Source organism: Athene cunicularia (genome assembly GCF_003259725.1).
Source record: "Athene cunicularia isolate RWA chromosome 1 unlocalized genomic scaffold, athCun1 chr1_part2, whole genome shotgun sequence".
Classification (NCBI taxonomy): Eukaryota; Metazoa; Chordata; class Aves; order Strigiformes; family Strigidae; genus Athene; species Athene cunicularia.
Genome location: NW_020799092.1, coordinates 16,125,820 through 16,143,084, shown reverse-complemented (window position 1 = coordinate 16,143,084; position 17,265 = coordinate 16,125,820). Strand labels below are relative to the sequence as shown.

General features: G+C 38.6%; 1 protein-coding gene across 7 annotated transcripts in view; it reads left to right on the top strand.

Moving 5' to 3' along the window:
• Positions 1-17,265, top strand: part of DGKI (diacylglycerol kinase iota) — a 178,614-nt gene that overhangs the window by 106,546 nt on the left and 54,803 nt on the right. For all 7 annotated transcript variants that reach the window (XM_026867969.1, XM_026867972.1, XM_026867968.1 and 4 more), the window contains 2 exons: positions 10,556-10,635; positions 12,445-12,489. In XM_026867969.1, coding sequence (XP_026723770.1) covers positions 10,556-10,635; positions 12,445-12,489 — 125 coding nt within the window. The remainder of the gene's footprint in view (positions 1-10,555; positions 10,636-12,444; positions 12,490-17,265) is intronic.

Here is a 17,265-nt window from a genome sequence, read left to right as displayed (position 1 = left end):
AATAAAACAACAACAAAAAACACAGGGTCAAGCATATATTTTGGATGAGTCATGTGGAGTGTATATTCATCTATGTCTGCACATAGATATTATTTCTATATAAATAGTCTTTATAAAGAACATATAGAGAGAATGCACCTGTTTTCTTATTTGACTATGCCTTCTGCAAGTTGATTTTATTTACTGTAAAATAAGTGGGTTTCATACCTGTCAGGTTTTTTTATTCATGTCTTTCTGTTGGTCCTTCTGGGTTTCTACTAGTGTATGAAGCTATTCCAGATTTTGATTAGCATCAAATTTGAAGCTGAGTGGAGGACCATGATAAATTTAATATTGAGAATGTTCTGTGACCTTGAACATGTTTTTTTGTAAGATACATTTATCTTGGGAAACAAATCTAGCTTCCCCAGTCCTTATTCTTAACTGCCTTCGGTTTTCACATAAGAGAATAATCACTGTTTTGTTTCCTCATGTAATGGTTTAATTGCTACCTTCAGGAGTAAGTCGAAAGCAGACAGCAGTTGCTTTGGCAACGTTGATGACAATCCACACTTAAAAATGGAGATCCTTTCCTTGGTGACACACAGAGTCATTAATCAATGAGGGACACGGCTGCTTGTGATAACAATTTAATAGTCTTGTTCATGCATCTGGCTCATTATTCATATTAAATTACAAGCATGACTGTTTGTTGTGCAACAAAGCTTCAGCTCCCTCTGTAATACAAAGTGCTCTGGTAATTACAGGATGACAATCCTTTTAATTGGTTTGCTTATCTTACTGTTGGAAGATAGTTAAATTGTTTCACTCATCTAGTCCCATCCCTTCCTTATTCTCCCAGTTCACCAGCTCTCCTTCCAATAAAATAACTGAAATGGCTTAAATTTTAGTACAGGTCCTGACAGCCTTTTCTGAAGTTTCTGTTAGTGGATTTCAGTCGTATTTAAAGCAGTCAAAGCCTTCATCACTGGACTGAGCAGAATTTTAACAGGATGAGGATTATGGCTCCCTGGAGAAGAATTTGCTTCAAGTTTAAATTGAGAGTTTGACCTTGTGTAGACTTCAGGGCACATTGAACCCCTATCTATCCAACCCTGTCACAAACAATCTGGTTAATTTGATGATCCTTCCTATGGTTTCACATCTGAGGAAAACAATTCTCATCCATCCTCACTGTGGACATAGCTTTTGTGTATGTGTATTTAGTATATATTATATAGTCCTTAAGAGCCATTTACATGTTCTGACACAAAATATATAACTTTTTACACTGTTATCACTGTAGTTGTAAATATGTATTCATGTTGTCACGTGCAAAAAATAACGTTGTAAAAAATACTATAGAATGATCTGGTACCTCTGAGATTTGGTTTTAGATATCACTTGCTGGATATGTGCTTAAGAGGTTTTCATTCAAAAAGTAGGTGCTTGTCCATCAAGAGTTAAAGTGGTTGCTTTGGAGCATTGGCAGGTCATTTGCAGTAAGACTCTCCTGTCTCTCTTTCCAGTTACTGCATGACCAGCTTGATAATATAACATAGCTGGAGTGGAATATTCTCCTCAGACATTTTTCATGAAGTTGTTTTTCCTATTTTTCCTCCTTTAGCTGTCTCAGTAGTGCTTGTGCATTACTGTTTTCACATTAAAATATGGGAAAACAAATAATATCCCCATCAACCTAAAATAAATCAGGAAAGATGCCTCGCCTTACTCTTTGTAGCTACTAGAGATGTCCTGTGTAAGGACATATAACTTAGAGCATACACTGATGGTCATCAGCCCTACTTCTCTGGACATATAACTTAAGTGTCTACTCTGAGAATCGTCCAGCCTTTAGTTTTCAGGAGGTTGGTCTTGATCTGAGGACTTCTGAGTGATGCTAATTATGACTGAATAAAATTATGTAAGGGAACTGCTCTCTAAACAGTCAGAAACCAAAATGGAAAACCCCTGTGGTTCACTGAGCATAGACCCAATGTCCACATTTTCCTGTAACTTAGATGCTTGTGTCTCTTCTGGAAACCGAGGTACAGACAGTCATCAAGCTGCATGGTTACACTAGAGGACTACATAACTTTTTATGAGGAAGGAAGCTCATGTAAATCTTCCTTTTAAGAAGAGTAGATGGACATTTTAATTGCATTTCTGAAATAGCTAATTGGTTAAATTTTAAATGGTTTTCTGGTGGCAGGTCTATGTATAGGTGCTGCCTGGATCTATCATATTCCAAATACTTCTATGGAATAAGTGTGCTGTCTACATCCTCATCAGCAAATCATTTCATGGAGCATTGCCACTAAAAGTTATTTGGCTAAAGGAGGGATGAGGGAAGTGTTAAGGGAGGAGAAGTGACTCTCTTTACCAGAGGAAGTGATTGGGAGGTGGGGAGTGCAAATAAGTACCTTTCCATGGCAGGTGAACAACTGAAAATTTGTCAGTCTGAATTAAAAATATAAATGCAGTTAGTACTTGTGCACTAGCAAAATACAAGAGCACTTGTATTTGGCCTTGTTTCTACAGGGCCTGTTACTGTAAGAGCGGTTAGCTTCCTTCAGCATGACTGCAGCTCTCAGGTGCATGTATGTTTCACTAAATGCTTGCAAAGGGACTCAATTTACATATCTGTCCAGGCTTTGGCAGAATACCTACAGCTTAATTGTGGAATACTATAGTTAATAGCCATTCCCTGCCCACAAGGATTAAAAGTACCTTTCCCTCCCTAAATAATTTGAAGACCAAACCAGAATCTCACAGCAATCTGAACAGGAAAATAAAGCCAGTTAAATAATGAGTTATCCCTGAAGGAAAAATAGCAAAGAAGTTATTATTATTTTTGTCTGTTACATGTCTCCGTAATAGAGTTTTAAAAGCTCTGACATCAGTGTAATAATCTGGATTGGTTTAACTCACAGTAAATACATTTCACTCCTCTTGTTTTCTTGAAATACTTATTTGATTCTATCAACTATTTCACCTAAAACTGCACTTTCCAACATATAACAACTCGTCGTACAAACTGTTCCATGAAGATTAATCTTCACTCTGCTGGAGGTAGACACCTAATTTTGAAAGTCTCCTGAGCAATTAAAGAATGTCACTTTGTCCTCTGAAGGGCATGACTGTTCCTAACCCATTCGCCTTCTGTTGCTTTCTACTTTTCTTGTCACTGCAGCTGGCATTTAACCAAGATGCTGTTTCTGAATTGCCCCTTTCTTCCTTCCCCATGCTCCTTCTTTTCTCCTTCATTCTTTCTTCTGTCAACATCTCAGTATTGTCTGTGGAATGATTGATGATGGTACAGAGGATGCTTATTGATCCTTCAGTGAGAAGGGGTGAATGCTTCCATGCACTCTCAAGAAAGGGATATATGTTGGCATTTTAGTTATGTTGTAATGTTCTTCACTGCAAATGTAGTTGTCTTTTCTAATGCCTCCCTATATGTGCCCCAAGCACTTATCACCCTAGTCACCAGCTTTATCACCTTCTGCCCAATATAACAGTTGTACATTACCTGACCATAACCATATTAAAAAAATGAGTTGGATTGATGTTTCTTGATGGACAGAACTTAATTCTGTCTCTCTTGCCTGCATATCTCCTGTCGCCTCTCTCTGATTTCCTGTTATTGCAGGAAGTGTGATCCAAAGCAGCATTGTCAGGGAACAATTGAGTTGTTTTTAAACTAGCAAAATCTTTCTGTTTATGACACCTTATTTTCCCCTTTCCAATGCTACTAAAAAATTCTCGTCAGTGGAGGTATATGCAGAAATGAGTTATATTTAAAACCCCCCAATAAAATGAACAAACCAACCATAAACCAGTTAATGACCAAGTAGTCTTCAACCATTCTTAGTCCTTCCTGCCAATACTGTTGTAGAAATGCACCATAAAGATGGAGCAGTGAAATAGCTCACCATCAGCAGTAACTGCAGAGCTGTTTGTTCATTTTAATAGATCAGTTCCCTTAACTTGTTATGCATGCCCTAGCCATGAAGAACAATTTTAGTTGAAGGAGGAATTGTACCCAGCTGCAGTAGTGGCAGTATCAGAAATAACTCTCAGCTCTTTAACAGCTCCATGTCTTCCACACTGTCTTTTACACAGAGGCAGCTGTGTAAAAGACAGCTGTTATTTCTGCTCAAATAAAATGGCACACTAGATTTAAAAGCAATTTTTGAATAAAATTTAGTTCCATGTGTGTAACAACTGAACACTCTGTAATCTAACAGTCCTTTTCTCTGCAGCCTCCCTGCTTTGTGTGAGTGGGGGGTGATATAACATGGTGTCATGTTAACTTTAAATTCTTGTCTGTCTTTCCTGATTATATCTAACCAAATGTCTATAATGCATATGTCCCTGCCTTTCATTCTTGTGGGTTATCTGAGGGTTTGGGGTCACCCTAGGAGTTCTTATCAGGTACATGGCATGACAAGCTTGTGAGTCTTTGGGATGTGTACTTGTACAGAAATACTGTAGCTTCCTCATACCACAGTTTGAGAATCCTTGATCTATGAAATGTATTCTGACACTAAAACTCAGGGGTAGGACAGGTGAAGTTAATTTGGAGACTGTTCCATGTGGTTTTGAGCAACTAGATAAATAAAAAGAGGTTGGCACTGAAGGCAGAGGGAAGCAGAGGGTTTCCTACTAGGTGGTATGATGAGGGAAACCTGAATTAACAGATGGATTCAAGATGGGATATTAGCTGCTGAGGCAAATGTGCTTGTGTTGGGAGGCAGCTTTGATCTGAATGGCTTTAGGTAAGATGGGTTGTGTAGTTACAAATTTTCTCTTCCATCCTATAAAGGAAGCACCAATGGCCATTTATTTATCAGGAGGACTCTTAATGGACATGGTGCCTTATCTGTAGAAGTTCTGTAAAAAGCAACATTACCTACAGACTTTCTACTAAATTTTACTCTGCTTGGAAGTCACTGCCTTGCTCTAACAGCTTTGTTTTCTCAATATGTATTTTGTAGACATTAGTGAATTTATGCATTTCTCTGTTACAGTGATTTAATAAGATCTGAAACTGAGATGGTTGAATGGGTTGCTTAAAGTCACCCAGCAAGATGAAACTGAGAGGGTTAGAAGTCAGTAGTGAATTAAATATTGGAAACTTTGCTGCCACTGAGCTCTCAGATTCTCATGCTGGTGCATACAGATGCAAACTGCTGATAAATGTTTGTAACTAAACCAGACACGACAAAACCAAAGAGGAAGTTGCCAAAGGCATTGCTCGTGTCAAATGAAATATCTATTTTTGCCTTTTGATGGGTGAGACCTTGTGGGCATTGTCCAGACAGCACAGTGAATTGCACTTCTCCCTTTGACTGACACCCATACACACAGACATTCAAAAATTAGAAAGACATGGGAATCCAACAGAAGAAAAAAAAAAAGGATGTGTTCGGATAATTAAAGGCAGTAGTACAATGAATATACAACAGGTGCTTAAATAGGCACCTTAAATCCCAGCTTTTTCTATTTTTGAGCTCTTGATTTTGTAGTCATATTAACATTTATTTAACAGGGTATGTCATTGCCTGGGTTTAGAGGAAGGAGTAAATCCAAACCATTAAAATCTCATATCATTGAGTTATAGAATCACAGAATGATTGGGTGGGAAAGGACCCTCTAAAGATCATTTAGTTCCAACTCCCCTGCCATGGGCAGGGACTCTTTGCTCAAAGTCCTGTCCAACCTGGCCTTGGACACTTCCAGAGAGGGGGCATCTGCAACTTCCCTGGGCAACCTGTTCCCTATCTCACCACCTTCCCTATAATAAATTTCTTCCTTAGATCTAATCTAAACCTACCCTCTCTTGACACCACATTAAGTTGTATCTACATGCAACACAGTACTCTGCCTTTTCAGCTAGTGGGAAAACTGTCACCTGTAAGTTTTCCATCTCCCTTAAACTAGAAGAGATGGACAGTGTTCCAAATAGATATAAATATATATTTACCCTAGAGGAGTGAGGAGATACAAGAATCCCAAGTTCCATTTCAGACTTTCTAGGAAATGATGCTATCGTTTGCCTTTCTGGTATAGACTTTCTGTGAGATTTTTCTGTGCATATTCTACTTCTCTTGTTTTCTTTTCTTACTGCTTTTCTGATTTGATTTCCTCTTACCTTTTCAGTCCTGGTTGTCCCCTTTGGCCATCTCATCCCACACACATCCTTCCTGCCTGTCTTAATCTTTTTCTACAGATCTTGCAGTTCAGATTCCTGTTCTTTTTCTTAATCCTAAATCCTTATTCATTGTTCAGCCAGACCTCCTCTTTCGGCTATTAGTCCCAATATTCATTCCCTGCTGGTTTCAGTTCCCAGCTCTTCATAGTTTTACTTCTATAACCTGTTCCCTTTTGTGTGGTGTTTGGGACAAGTTCTCTCTTCATTTGAGTTGGACAGCTTCCTTTTTGTGGTAGGGTATAGGAGAGGTCACTGAGAGATGGAGGGGATGACCATCTTCTCAAACATGGTCTGGTTTAGACTGAGAGCCTCTGCTGCGTTTTACCTCATGACATGTAAGGATTTTAAAAGTGGACCACTAAGAAAACTAGAAACTAATGAACTTAAGGAGGCTTAGGTTTTGTCAGTATAATAAACTAAAGATATCTGAAGAGACACATGGCTTAGATTTGCATGGCAAGGAAATCGTTTTTTTACAAAATCAGCTGTATTAAAGCCATACTGGGACAGCCAAACCTCTTAATATAAATGTCTGAGTATTTTAAAATTCTCTCCCAAGAATTGACTTGGTCCTTCACGTTTTTAGTATTAGTGGAAACCCCTCAGGAAAATTACATTCTTAGAACTTCTTCAGCAGTGAGGATCCTTTATTTGCTACATTAAACATTTACAGCCCAATGTCTAATCTCCCCAGTCCCCTGAGGTATGTCAGACTCAGAATGAGTTTTCCTGGCATTCACATCTACCTTAATGATCTGTCTTGAGGCTGTTTTGTTTGTGATTTGCATGGGTTAATCATGGTGTTTAGATCGCAAATTGAATCCTTCCATAACAATAAATGGGGAAGTTAATTGATTTTTATTTTTTTTTCATGAAGCCATATGTGGTATATTCAGGGTTTTTCCATTTGTGTCCTCAATACTATTTATTAAAGAGTTCACTAGCTTTAGATATTCAGCATTATGAGCAGTTAATAGGTGGAAGATTTATTCGTTGTTTATAAATTCCACAGCTAATTTCATGAGGACTTAGGAAATTACTACTAATCTTGCAGTTAATTAGAGCATCATGGTAGCCATACTGCTGCATCTACACAACCCTTCTTCTGCTGATACTTGGTTAGTGTTGCTAGGAACAAAAAAGTTTCCTGCAGTACTGGGTCAGAATACAAAGCAACTGTCTGCCCTGTCTCATATCCCAGGGTTCTTGTACTGCTGCTCATCACTGCAGCATCGGAGTCTGTATCCACAGCTCCCTGGATGAAGTCCTTTTCATGATTCAGGGAGAACAAAGAAACTGGGAGCTAGATGCAAGTGGCCAGAAGAGCAGGCGCCTTGAGAATAAAATGTCTGGCACTTAAATGCTGCATCTTGGCTCATGATCTGAGACTATCCTTTGTTTTTGGCACATTCCCATGTGTGGACATAACCATATATTCACAGGAGTGGACAGTGTGTGGGTGTATGGGAAAGTTGCTCTGCAGTGTCTGTGCTCTTAATACAAGACTTTGTTTTCCTCTCTCTCACCTGGCATATCTAGTAATCACTGTTCTGTACTGTCCACATCCTCATCCATACAGGGCTGTTCAGAAGAGGTATAAACTCTTCTGAGTGAAAGCGTCCACAATGACATTGAATGCCATGCATGTTATCTTTATGCCTTTAACTGATTTACCATAACTTAACTCATTTTGCCTCTATTGCACAGCATTGCCCCATATTTAGAATGAGCAACGATCCCATTATCAATCAATCATTAAGGATTTGCTTTTGTTTTCAAACAGCAGCTATTGTGAAGCGCTTTGAAAATGTTGGCTGCATGGTGCATTGTACATGCTTACTGTGGTTTATGATAAAAATGAAGGCTGGGAACGATTTCCTTCTGAAAGCCAAATGCGTCTTGCAAAAAAAAACAAACCAAAAAAACCTCCACAAAAAATCCAAGGCAAAAAAAACCCCTTTGAGAAGCAGCATTTTAGTATGTGCTATAGTATTATCCAGTAATGATTTAAAAGGTTTTTCAAATGAGCATAAACCATATGGAATGGAACCATGTGAGACCCACCCCATGCACTTATCCCTTGTCTAGCCATTGACCCAAAAAGCCATAGGTCGTGCTAGCTCAGGAAGCCCAGGCAGCAAAAGCTACACATTTCTTTTTAAGGACAAAGATCTCCAGACCAGAATTCCAGAATTGTTCTATGACCACCAAGAATAGATGGGACATAATTTAGTTTAGTCTGTGAATCATGACTTCTTCACTTGTTAGAAGACGTCCATAAACGTCACTGCTAACCTATTTATTAAATATTAGTGTTTTCAGATATTTTGGTGGATTTCTTTAAGATTCCAAATGTTTGTAAGGTCCTCCTCCTTAGGTCTGTCAGGATTAAGTTAAGGATTCCAGTTCTGCATTAGCTGCATTGTTTTGACAGGTCAAAACTCTGGTCCCCATTAAGTGCATATACTCCTCCATGGAGGAAGTAATTCAACAGAGTCAAAATCTGTGGTGACAGTTCATGAGCCAGTGGTGTAGCTCCCTGGTGCTCTGTAGCTATTGGAGGTGTAGTCATGTCTGCTGCAATTCACTTTTAGTGATATAAATGAGTTTAACAAATGCTTCTCTTGGTAAGGGCTGCCAAGAGATCTGCTGAATTGAAACTAGATAGCCATTAAGTACTCTCTACGAAGAGCTTAAGGGTCTCCTGTCAGAGCAGGTTAGGCAACAATAAACACTAAGCAAAGAGAATCAGTCTGTAACCTAGAGCATCAGAGCACATAAAGCAAACCTTGCAATTGACCCTCCTTCCACTTGCTTGTCTCTCAGTCTTTGTTCTGTAATTAAAAAATCCGGGAGGTAGCAGTGAGCACTGTTACCTTCTGGCCCTCCTGAAAATGTGCAGGTGGCTTGGCATCGCTATCAGATGTCAGTGTTACTTCAGGAGAAGTGCGAGCTCTTCCCTTCTTGCCCTGTCTTTCTGCCCGTCCCTTCTTTATGTTCTTGTTTCTCCCTCTAGCTTGTTTTCCCTGCTTCTGGTTTTCGCAGGTTCGTAGCTGTTCTGCTTTTCAAACTGCTTTCCAAACACAATGCTGGCAGCATTGTTGATGTGTCCCCAGAGCCTGTGATGGCCTCTGAGGCCCATAATGACCTTGACTGACAGAGGTGCTCCTTTCCTCTCCTCTCCTCTCTGAAACCACTGAACTTCTTGCTTTGGTGGGCCACAAAAATATGAGTTGTGTTCCCTGCTATCTTTTAGCAATGTCTTGTTCACTTATCAGAATGAAGAGCTTCTCGTTAGATAAATACCTCTCTCTCTCAATCAACTTAGTTTGAATAGTGGGAGGGGCTGCAGCACAGTGTTTTTTTCTATTTATCTCAGAACTGTCAGTGACTTTATGTTGCTTCTTGTTATCCAGTTACCAAAATTGTTTACGTGTTGATATTCTGCTCTCCTTTTGGAATATTTCATACGAGGATTTAAATCTTTTTCCTGCTGCTTCTCTACTTTTTTTTGGCCATAGTTTGATTAAAGACCCTCCAGCGAGAAAAAAAGAACTTCATTCAGTGATTCAGTTTTAGAAAATCAGCTACTCAAGAGTTTTCACTTGTTCCTTTTTATTTAATGAGATCTTAGTAGGTAGCTCTCTCGGTACCTTTCTTGTGGACTCACATGTTTGTTTTTTGTCTTTTATTCTTTTTTCGGGTTTGTTTTGGATTTTTTGGGGCTGCAAGAATAGAATGTCTGTGGAAACATAAATCCTGTGTTATTAAAAATGCTGCCCTCAGCTGAGAGGAATTATTTTCTGTATTTTTACAAGTTCTTTTTTTTTTTTCTCTGAAAGGATATGGAGATGTGTCAATTTTGTGTGTAGAGAGAATAACGTCTGTTTTGATTTGAAAGCAGACTTACATCAAAATAACATGGTACTGGATAGTTTTCTTTGAAATTCACTAATTCAAATATTTTTTGTGGACTTTTACAAGCTTTGAAAATGAAATATCACTCTCTTATTTCAATGTATAAGAGGACTTCCCTCAACTCTTGTTCTGGAGTGTGTTCCTTTCTTTGTAGTTAATTATTGATGACATCGTACAACAAAGTACATGGTTTAACTGGATCAGTTTTAGCTTCTTCAATATGAAAGACAGTTGAAAACTGAAATCTTTGATAATTATAAATGGTTGAAGCTAATGATGAATAATATATTCCTGCTTTTAAATTACTTAATATTCAGATAGTAGAAAGCTTTTGTGAGGATATTAAAAAAAAAAAAAAAGAACCCCCAAACCCAAAGCATATTGCAATCAAGTTCAAGACAATTCCATTAAAGAGGTTTTTCTTTGGTTTTGATTTTCCAGCCATTCCTCTAGGAATTATAGTTGTACGAGGAGATTGTGACTTGGAGACCTGTCGTATGTACATTGACCGTCTACAGGAGGTGAGGTTTTCGTGAATTCAGGTATCAATTTTTAATCTATATTATGCTTCTTTCATTTCTGACTGCAGAGGCCTAATCGTTCCAACAGCCATATATTAAGAGTATTGCAATTTGCCTACCACTGAAAACAAAACTTTAGTTATGATAATAAAATCGGAGTAGCACTGAAAAATATTTTCTAATCAAAAATGAAAAGTCATACCGACTCTTAAAATTATAACAAAACTGATGTGGATGGTTGTGCTTGCCTCTCCTTGAATTGGAATGGAATATCAGGACATACCTTGCTGAAATTAAATAAATTATTGATTAGAAAGTGTGTTATGTAAGGATAAACATCATGGTATTTGAGTGGGTCTAATTATGCAAATGTCTTTCTCTCATACTGTCACAGAGTAATCTGAGACACCAATAAACACTGAAAATATCAGCTAGATATTTCCAAATACACAGAAATGTATGCTGATGCAGCTAATAATAAAGTTGCTTTTAATGTCTTGAACGCACTGCCTTGTGAGAGTTCATTCTACAACACAGTCTGGGAAGTGGAGACTCCAAATGCCCTATTACCTGAATAATTTTGTGTATGCCTTTAGTGATAAAACTAATGGATTTTCGTTAATATACTGTCTCTGACTGTTTTTAATCTTCTACTGATATCTTTCAACAACATTACAAGTGTGAGGATATTACGCAGGTTTCTAAAGAGGTGGTCCAGTTTACATAGGAACTATGAACCTCATCTCTCCCATTGAACACTTCGGAAGCCACTGACTTCTCTGTGGTTTTGAAACTGCACTTGCAGCCTGAATATGGGCCTTAGTATCCCACTACAGGCTTTCACTTTTCTGCATTTCAGCCAGGATTAGCTTCATCAAAAGCATTTCTGAACATTCAGACCTGAGGTGTGGCTATTATTATCAGACATAAAACCATGTTGTAAGGTGATGCATATTTGAAGTATCTCGTGATGGAAAATTACAATGAAATAATTATGAAGGTGTTTTCAGCAGATTACAAATGTGATCTCATACTGAGCTCAAGTAACTTAATTGCCAGTATTGGGTGGCGAGTAGCTGCACAGCCCTGGAGAAAGCACATCTAGTTCTGGTTGAATTACCCATAGTGGTTGTGGAACTGTGTTCCTCCATCCTTTTGCAGGGTTTGTACTTTTTGTGCGTGTGTGTTCTTGATTTGGCTCAGAGCCATTTGCTGGGAATGGAGTTGCCAAGGTGTTTTGCACTCTGCCAACTTGCATGCCAACTGTCGAGCTGTGCTCTGTAGGGTAGGCTTTTTGGTAGGCTATGTCATGAGCTAAAACTATTTGACAAAATCTGTATTAAAGTAAATTAAATTCCTGAACCCTGCTAAATACCAGGGTCATTCTGATATGATCTACCTGACATGAGACTGTCTTAAAACAGGGAGAACTGTTGGTTATTTTCTTTAGTGCATTCGCTACTCAGAAATACTGGAGGGGGGGGCAATAGCATCTTTTCTTTCATTTTGTTGCTGATATTCTAAATTTAGATAGTTTTCATTGAATAAATATGTCTGTGGTGTGTTAAAGATCCATTAACACAATATCTATATTTTAAACCATTTTTTTTTAATCAAACACATGCAATTTTAAACTTTAGGTGAGCTTTCCGTGACTGTTCTGTGGTGTTTGTTTCATTTGCTTAAAACCAGTGAGAAATAGTTGCAAAATTATTTGTGTTTGCCCAGCCACTTCAGATAGTAGAACTGCAACCAGCTCTTGTTCCTTTAATTTTTATATCATTGCTGTGTCTTTCATTTTCCTGCTAGGACCTACAGTCTGTAACTTCTACTACACAAAGAGTTCATTACCAGGTAAGATAAGCTTTCCTTTTGGAATCAGAACAAAAAGAGGCTTAACAATGTGGACTGCTATTTACATTTGAGCCCAGGTGGCATGTGTTAAATGAATTTCTGATTATCATTTACTCTCGAATGTTGGAGGTTTGTTCTGCTTTCCCTCGGACAATCGTTTTCCTTGCAAAACTTATGGAATAATCTTTAAAAATAGCACAGCATGATGATGTGAATGATGTGAGTGATACTGCAATAACAGTGTCTTGCATATTGGAGTGCATGAGAGAATGTGTCCTGTAGGACAGATGCAAAAGTAAAACTGTTTCTCTAAGAAACTGAATAATAACATGTTATACTGCATAGCTGTAGCAATAAAGTCTATCACTGAGAAAAAGGGTGTGCTGGTAGGCCTAACCTTTTAATAATTCTGTGCACCACAGTCATCTAACTTTAGTTTAACATGATCTTCAGAGCAGTTTTTTCAGTTCATCCTGGGCCCAAATGTGTCTTTTGCCTGTGATGAACAGGTTCTAGTTTTAGGTGGCTACATTTTAAAATAGGTCTCTTTGTGCATTTTACAACTTTATTCTACAATTTATGCAATTCAGAACTTGCCTTTACAGTTGGAAGTATTGTTCAAGAATGCATATTTGTCCCAGTAAAATACTGTGCTGCACAATTCTTAAATTGGGTCTAAACTAACTCAGACTAACTCTGCTGACTCCTGAGCTGATCTGATATTTGTGCAGAGACTTCATACAAACCATGGCCAGCTGACAGTGCCTAGGATCACGAGACAAGTTTGCACGGTGTTGATAGCCTTTTCCTAGATTTAACAATGCAAGATCCAGCTGATGGGAACCCATTGTGCTGAAATTGCAGTTAATTTTTTGGGGCTTAATGATTACCTGGGTGATACAGAATTCCAGTTGGCAAGACTGCCTGTAAATGCACTGATGGCAGGAAGACACTATGATAAAATGCAATTTGGCATGTTTGCCTGGAGTTGCTGCCTTCATACCAGTTCATGGTTTGCTTCTGCATTTCCCTGTCCAATTTTAATGTCATATTTTTGACATTTGTATCAATCATTTCCCCAGTACTGAGTTTTAAAGCAGTGTTACTGTCTAGCAAATTGGCTAATAAACCAGCATGTATTATACTGTTTCACTCATTATAAATTAACCTAAGTGGCTGCTGGCTGCTCCATGTGTAGGAAACTGCCTGAGGTAAACTGAAGAACCAAATCTGTGTGTATGGGGAGGGTCAAAAGAGAGTATGAAATGTCAGAAATCAGCCCTGTACTTGGCTCTAACCTCTGCAGTTATAGCAGTGTATAAATTAATTTTCTAGCCACCTTCTCTAGTGTACATCAGAGTGAAATCCCTAACATACTATCAGTTTTTCATGATGCTACTTTCTGAATGCACCCCCTCTGTGTTTTGTCTTCGGTATTTGTTTATCCTGGATTCTTCAAACATTGTTTTATTCTCAGTGGGTCATTTCTACAAGCTGCCTTGTTAGGTTAATTTGAGGTTTCCATGTTTGTTGGTGTCCCTCTACATATTACAAGAAGGGAAAAAAGAGGGGGATAAAGGACATAAATAAGGTGCTTGAGTTGATGGAACTGTCTTCTTGCCTCACTAATAAGGTGTCATGGGTACTTTTTGGTCTCAAAAATGCAGTTCTCTTGCATGATTCCTCTGCAGCTCAAAACATGGGGAGTCAGCAGAAACATCAGCAAGTCCAGGTGCAAATAAGAAAAATTATGCTAGAGTTGTTTTTCATTCTGGTTTGTTTCTCTAATGAGTTTATTGCTCATAAAATACCATTCTCTTGGGCCTGAGACTTCCCAAACTAGTTCTGCAGTTGGACAGTAATGAAGTCTTGGAAGGAGCATATCACAATATGCAATTTGTGACTTGAATTTACATTTACCATCATTATCTTCATTTTGCCAGCATTATGTGCTCTGCTAAGTCTATGAATTTGTACTCATTTCTCCTCTTTGTATCATCTACTTTTTTCATATGCCCTGTTATCTTTGGATATTTTCTTCCCTTTGTCCTTTGTATCTGAGTCCTCAGCTTTCCACAAATAGCGTGCTAAATATTAAGATACATGAAGCTTTGTACATGTAGGTACATAGATGTTAGCAAACCTAGTGGATTTCAGAAACCCATTGAGTCTCCCACATGTGCCTCAGTTGTGATACAGGGAAACCTACTCATCCCACAACTCCATTATCCCATACTAGAGAAAGACATAGGTGTATTAAACCACTAAGATATGTCACTTGATCCCCATGTGCAGAAGTAGTTCACTTTGTGGAATGTTATGTTGTCATTGTCTTTATCCTTCCTGTAATGCACAGTGGTTGAAATCAAAAACCTGTGCATGAGGGCAAGGTTTATGGGATCAGGTAAAATCCGTGAGTCTAAATAAGAGAGAGAATTGAAGTTGTTTTATTTTTGTCAGGATGGCTATAGATGCTGGTATCATGCATCAGAAGACATATATATGTATAGATATTTTTTTAGTCAAGCAAAGTTTGTAAGTTGCTGCAGTAACATTTCAGACTAGGTCAGCTGCCAGGGCTACAGGCAAACTCTAGGGCACTGAGGAGACAACAGATGAGTTGACTGGAGTCATGTTTGCTCTTCTGTCCTGGATAACCAGAAAAGAAAAGCAATAATAGATGGTTCCAGTCAGTCGCAGAGGCAGAAGCTAATAAAATGAAACTTGCAAAAGCCATTATGATACCAAATTAAATTAAAAACATTTTGTAGCTGCATCACACTAGGCACTGATATGCATTTACCTGGCTGAGGAGTGAGTGTCCATCAAAACGCAAAATGCTAATCATCATCAGAGCTGCTTGAAAACAACACACAGTGAATGCAGGCACCCTGCTGACCGGGAAGCTGGGGAATCTAGGAACTTGTGCGTGTCTGAACAGCATCAGCATGACCTCATTTTCTTCTCAGGTGACTGAAAAAGAGTCAGATTACCTTTATGTAAATCAAAGACCAATGTCTACCTCTTAACATATGAGGACATTATTTGCTCTGTAATCAATTTGGAAACTGTTTTGACTGAAACATTCTCTGAGATTTCCCCCAGGTTGAAGAAAGCAAACTGCTTCTTCTCCATGGTCTTTCTGACACATGTCTGGGCAGCCTGGGGAATTGAACTGATGGAACTCTCATTTTTCTGTTGATACATTCTTTTTTTTTTTTTTTTTTTTTTATAACTTTTTCTCACCCAGGGCTACTCAGATAAGTATTTTAGAAATACGTCAGATTTCCAAAACAGTGAGAGAAATTGCTGAGAACTATCTTTTACTTCTAGATTTTTCTTAATGATGGAAACACTAGGCAGTAAGAACAGAGGAAAATATATAAGAAACTGTGGAGAATCTGTATGAATGTTCCAAATGTTTTGGACACATTTGACACACCATAAACTTTCATTTTGTGTTGGTGTATGTGGTGGTTTGACCTTGGCTAAATGTCAGGTACCCACCAAGTCGCTCTATCACTTCCTTCCCCTTCCCCTTTTGTTCCTCAACAGGGCAAAGAGGGGAAAGAAAATAAGATAGGAAAAAAAGCCCCAACCCTTGTGGGTAAAACAAAAGCAGTTTTAATATAAGCGAAGCAAAGGTCCGTGTGCAGAAGCAAAAAAAAAAAAAAGAAAACAGATTTATTGTCTACTTCCCATTAACAGACGATGTCGAGTCTTCTCAGGAAGCAGGGCTCCAATACGTGCAGTGGTTGCCTTCTGGTGTTTGGACCTTCCAACAACTACTGACCTGATAAAGACATACAATTACCAATACGAAAACTGTTTGTCCTGCATCCTGCTGTCAGGAAAGGTTCTGGGCTCCTGTGTGATATTCTGAGAAGGCCTAATGAGATACCATTGTGTCCTGGTCTGTTTTCACCAATCTGTGCCCATGTTATGAATATATGTACATACACGTTGTTCACATTCTGTGCTTCTTGTGCAAAGCAATACTTTTCTCAAAGGTACCTTTCCTCCCCATTGCTTCTACTTTTCTTGACTTGTGATTTGGTGTACCACTCTCTAGTCTGTTGTCTGAAGGAGGAGTAATATTTAATCTTGAGCTATTATGTGCCTGAATTTACATAATTTGCAGATGTGCTGATTCTACTGCTTAAAGAGGTAAATAAGGATAAATACGGATAGAATCTGGCTCTATACAGATTTTGGGTCTGCGCCCAACATTCATGTTGTTGTGTTTTGTCATGTGCAAATATATTTGTGTTTAAGCATTGTGTCCCAGTGGCTTTAGGAAGTTGGCTGGCCATCACTGGTACCATGAAGCAAAGCCATGACCGCCCTTTGCTTTCTGAGATCCCTTTTGTCTCGCCAGCTTGGCGAGAGGTGAAAAAGCAAGGGGCAGCCTGATTGACTCCTTAGTGAGTACAGGTCAGGAAGAAGGCCTTCACTCCCCACCAGTCATTTGGTTTGGTTCCTGAAATAACATCTATCGGCTCCCAGGAGCCTGTCTTTTTAGCCAGAATGGGAAGATATTGATGTAGGATGTCTGTTGACTGGTGATAGTCCCCAAGTCTGTGCTCTGTATTCAGAGTGTAGAGAATAACACTTTTTTACCCCTGTGTGCATTTGAGACACAGCAGGGACAGGTGAATTGGCCAACTGCTTTGAGCAGCAGATCAGGAGAGGTGGTAAAGAGTGTAAAATTGCTGAGCTAGAATAAAGAAAGGTGACAGGCACACAAGAAACAAACATAGTATGTAGAGTTCATGA